The sequence below is a fragment of the Lygodium microphyllum genome, chromosome 13, assembly GCF_053477565.2.
Source record: "Lygodium microphyllum isolate KBCC chromosome 13, Lygodium_microphyllum_v1.1.10, whole genome shotgun sequence".
Lineage (NCBI taxonomy): Eukaryota > Viridiplantae > Streptophyta > Polypodiopsida > Schizaeales > Lygodiaceae > Lygodium > Lygodium microphyllum.
The window spans coordinates 99,344,491-99,348,494 of NC_141147.1; the positions used below are offsets into that span (position 1 = coordinate 99,344,491).

At 53.8% G+C, this 4,004-nt stretch overlaps 1 protein-coding gene across 1 annotated transcript; it reads right to left on the reverse strand.

Moving 5' to 3' along the window:
- Positions 1-495: 495 nt before the first annotated feature.
- LOC148026959 (uncharacterized) lies at positions 496-2,952 on the reverse strand. Its single transcript, XM_087690548.1, has 2 exons — positions 1,086-2,952; positions 496-982 (listed from the first exon to the last, which is right to left on the reverse strand). The coding sequence occupies exons 1-2, from the start codon at positions 2,689-2,691 to the stop codon at positions 756-758; spliced, it is 1,833 nt and encodes a 610-aa protein (XP_087546674.1). The 5' UTR covers positions 2,692-2,952; the 3' UTR covers positions 496-755.
- Positions 2,953-4,004: the final 1,052 nt, after the last annotated feature.

Genomic DNA, 4,004 nt, shown 5'->3' on the forward strand with positions numbered 1-4,004 from the left:
TAAATGCTCCAAAGGCAAGATAAATATTCTCTCCACTTCACTACTTGAAGTAATTAAAAGACTCATTCTTGGAAGGCTCGAACCTTTGATTGTCTATAGAATACGCTAATTATTTCATTTTGCTTGTTGATTGCGACGTAGAGAGAGAGCATCGCATGCCACATTACCTAGAATTCGCGAGTGTAACTCGACAGATGAGCGTAACGTTCAGCGCGTTGCCTTATCTTCATCAAGATATATTGGATGGATAGCGTAGCATATGCAAAAGATCTGATAATCGTGGCAAAGTGCGGCGGTGATCAACGTGGAGCTTTGCAGAGTGCGTTGCTATTGGCAATACCGATCAATTAAAACCGAGTTAGGCAGGTCAAGCGTCCCGATCATCATTCGATGGGGAAGCTCTGGAGGGCCTTTCCCCCCCGGGCGCGGAGAATGCAAAGGTTCGAAGAAAGCACAATCAACCATTTCAAAAGTTGACACGTTAAGAATTATTTGTAAAAACCAGACTCTAACTGATTGGAAGCGTGACGTAGCAGGAGTACGTTCTAAGGGGCAGCCAACGTCAACGCTTTGAACAACTATATATCACATTAAAATCACCATGTGCGAATCTGGCCAGACTCGGCAAAAACTTATCAAGATTTTGATGGCCAGCTACTCGCTCTCTCTGGAGGTTCATCGGCTGGCAAGCAAAACTGCAAAATTGGACGCAGTATTGGAAGGATGGCGTCCAGGACCATCATCGTAGCTGCAAGTCACAAACACAGAGAGAGACAGAAAAAGAGAGAGATCTCTCTCGGGGACCTAGCTTGCAGGGCTTTTTGCGAAGGGGGGCGGAGGATAAGGCGATGCTGGCGCGCCATGAATGTTGTTGCCATTCTGATCTGCGGCAATGTCAATGGAGAAAGGGCTGCAGGACGATGCGTTTTGTAGGAAGCTAGGAAACGAAGGCGGGAGCGCTGCTGCCACCGTGGATGCATTGCTGCAGGAAGGCAATGCGAGTGGGTGATGAGAAAGATGGAGAGGAGTAGCTATGGAAGCCGGGACACGTAGTTGCTGCTGCTGCTGAAGATGATGATGATTACCTGTTGCAGGAGTACTGCTAGGCGGAGGAGAAGGCGGCGGCGGTGGCGGGTTGGCTTGAGCATTAACGGAGGGCGGGGGGATAGTAGCACTGATCTTGCTGCAAGTAGCTGCGGCCATGGAGGCAGCGGCCGGTTTGCGCTTGCGAGACTTTATGATGCGACGCTTGGAGGAGGAACGCGGCGAGGGATGATGATTATTGGACACGCAGAGTAGCTTGGCGATCTCGAGCTGCGTGGAGGTGATCATCTCGGTGCGCTTGAGCTCCGCCTCCAGGCGCCTCGCCTCCTGTTCCCCCCGCCTCCGCTCCGCCTCCCGCCACATCTCCACCTTCGCCTCCTCCATCTTCACCATCGAGTCCGCAAGCGCCCGAATCCCCACCGCTATCTCCCTGCTCAGGACATACATCGGATGCTGCGGCTGCTCCTCTTCGGCCTCCTGATGCGCCGCCAGCATTACCATGTCCTGATATACCTTCTGCCGTTGCTGCGGCTGCTGTTGCTGCTTCTGGTGCTGCATCTTCCTTCCTCCCCCACCACCACCACCACCTCCTCTGGCCTCGTGATGGTTCATGGCCACCCGCGCTTTGCTTGTAGACATCATATTATGCTGCATGTCTGCAATCCGTTGATCGTGCTTCGTTCCCCGGCCTCCTGCCGCAGCCGCCGCTGCAGGTGCACGGCTCTTCGGTGTGCTCTCCCTGCTCTCGTTCGTTCCCAGCTTGCCCGCTTGCGGGCCAACGGTATTGGACGCGTCCTCTTGAACGCTGTTCTCGTGGTGACAGCCGTGAGGATGATCTTCATCACAAGTTTGATATCGATCCTGCTGCTGCTGCCGCTGAACGCCATAGCCAGCTAGGGTTTCAGCCGTCGTCGCATTATGCACACCGCCGCGTATTACCACGGCTCCGGTCTCGTCCTTCCCGATCACTTCTTCCTCATCGCCAGCAGAGTCGCTATCCCCGCTCTCGTCTCCAGGCTCCTGCAGCCGCATCATGCTTGCCACCATGGCTTGCAGGCGGCCCTCTGTAGCGTCGACAGGAGGAGCATCGCGCGGGGCTCGGCGATGCCTCTCCTCGTCTGCGCCTCTTCCCTGCGGCCCTCCGCCCCCGCAGCTCATCCCGGCAGTGGGAGTGGCAGCCTGCTGCTCATCGGCATCATCTTCCTTGCCGCTCCCGGTGGCGTTCACCCTCAGCATGACATCCATGCGCTCGAAGAAAGGCCAGCGGCAGGTGGTGGCAGACCCGCTGAGGCCCCTCAGCAGCGTCTCCGACCTGTACTTCTGCTTCATGCTCGCGACCTTGTTCTTACATTGGAACGGAGTCTTAGGGAGCCGGTGACCTCCCCCTCGCGCGCTCACACGCGCGGCCACCTCCTCCCAATCGCCTCCCTTGAGGTTCCCTCGGCTGCGCTGATTCCATTTGGCCTCGTACACATCCAGCAGACATGTCACAGCCTCTGTGCTCCATTCATCCCTGCGATTGTCTTCCCCTTCTCTTTTCAGCCTCTTGCAAGCTGAGCTGGATACGATCCCTCTCTCCCCAACCAGTACCAACTGTGTCTGTCGGCCATTATGCACACCTAGCTCCAGGTTAGCCATTTCATTCATTATCGTATCGATCGGGCATAGGAAGTTCGGCGGCTAGACAATCTTCATGGGTCTCTCTCTCTCTCTCTCTCTCTCTCTCTCTCTCTCTCTCTCAACCCCACCTACTGTTGAGCAGAGAGCGATGGGGGGTAGTTGGTGTACCGTTGCTAAACGTGAAGAAGCCGGGAGCGTAATCTCTTCTTTCTCAAGAAAATACAACAGGCCGGAAAACGGAAGGCATGCGGAACCGAAGGTGGGCACGACAGTTTTTGGGGATGTTGAGGAAAGGACAAGTCTCGAAAGGGGGCGGGGGGGTCCGGGGGACACAAGAATGAGAGGAGCTGAGTGTTGAGATGTGGGTGCTTCCTTTTACTGAGTGGAAGCAGGTTTTGGTCTCAGACGTGCATTGACAGCGGTGGAGGTGTAGAATCAAGTATCGTGTGTGGGCGCCAAGTCAGCGAGAGAGAGAGATACGTATATGTGGTGTGCACTGGTGTATGTACATTAGTACGTGTGTATGCATGCCGTGAGAGATGTGGGCCCTAAACCCAATACGTATGGGACCCTGTGAAGAGAGATGGTTGGTAGAAACTGTTCGGAGCCTAGAGAGAGAGAGAGAGAGAGAGGAGAGAGAATGTGGAGGCTGCTCGTCAGTGAGTGAAATAATCATTAGAGAAGAAAGCTTAAGCATGCGAGTTTCATCCTGTCTGAATCGCTCAAGAGGGCTGCCAAGTTCCCAAGTTTGCCATTCGATAATTGAGTGAGAGCGGCAGCAGCTAAGCGATCACCTGGTCACCCGTCGACCTTTTCGATCATGAGGACTGTCAGAGTGATCACTCTAAGTCTCTAACGCAAAAAATAAAAGCCAAAACTTTCTTTTGCGAACACTGCATGCAAGATGGCCCCACTTGATGTGAAAGCCTGCGAAATTCCTTGGCCTGCGCAGCTCTCAAGAGATTACAAGCATGCTATCTATCAGGCCTAGTGGACTGTGGACAGTGATGAAGTGAGAGAGAAAGAGAGAGAGAGAGAGCAGCAATGCAGCATCGCTTACTTCTGCTAGTGAAGAAGAGAAAGAGTGACTCAAGAGGGAACATGAACTTCATATGCCGCAGAAAGAGAGAGAGAGAGAGAGAGAGAGAGAGAGAGAGATATGGCGGGGGGGGGGGGAGGGTAACGAGTTTCAAAGCCCATTGCGTGTGACATGAAGAAGGGGGACGCGAGGTCGACATCAATCAGCAGACGGCCCAGTGATTATGAGAGGAACCAGAGAATATTATTACGAGCCAGGTGAGCAATAATTTTTAGAGTAAGGGGTAGGGGGGGGTTTCTGT

Excerpts from the sequence above, each read along its gene's own strand:
- LOC148026959 (XM_087690548.1), bottom strand. The coding sequence starts at position 2,691 with ATGAATGAAATGGCTAACCTGGAGCTAGGTGTGCATAATGGCCGACAG. Across the intron at positions 983-1,085 it reads TAGCAGTACTCCTGCAACAG|CAATGCATCCACGGTGGCAG; the intron begins GTAATCATCATC and ends GCCTTCCTGCAG.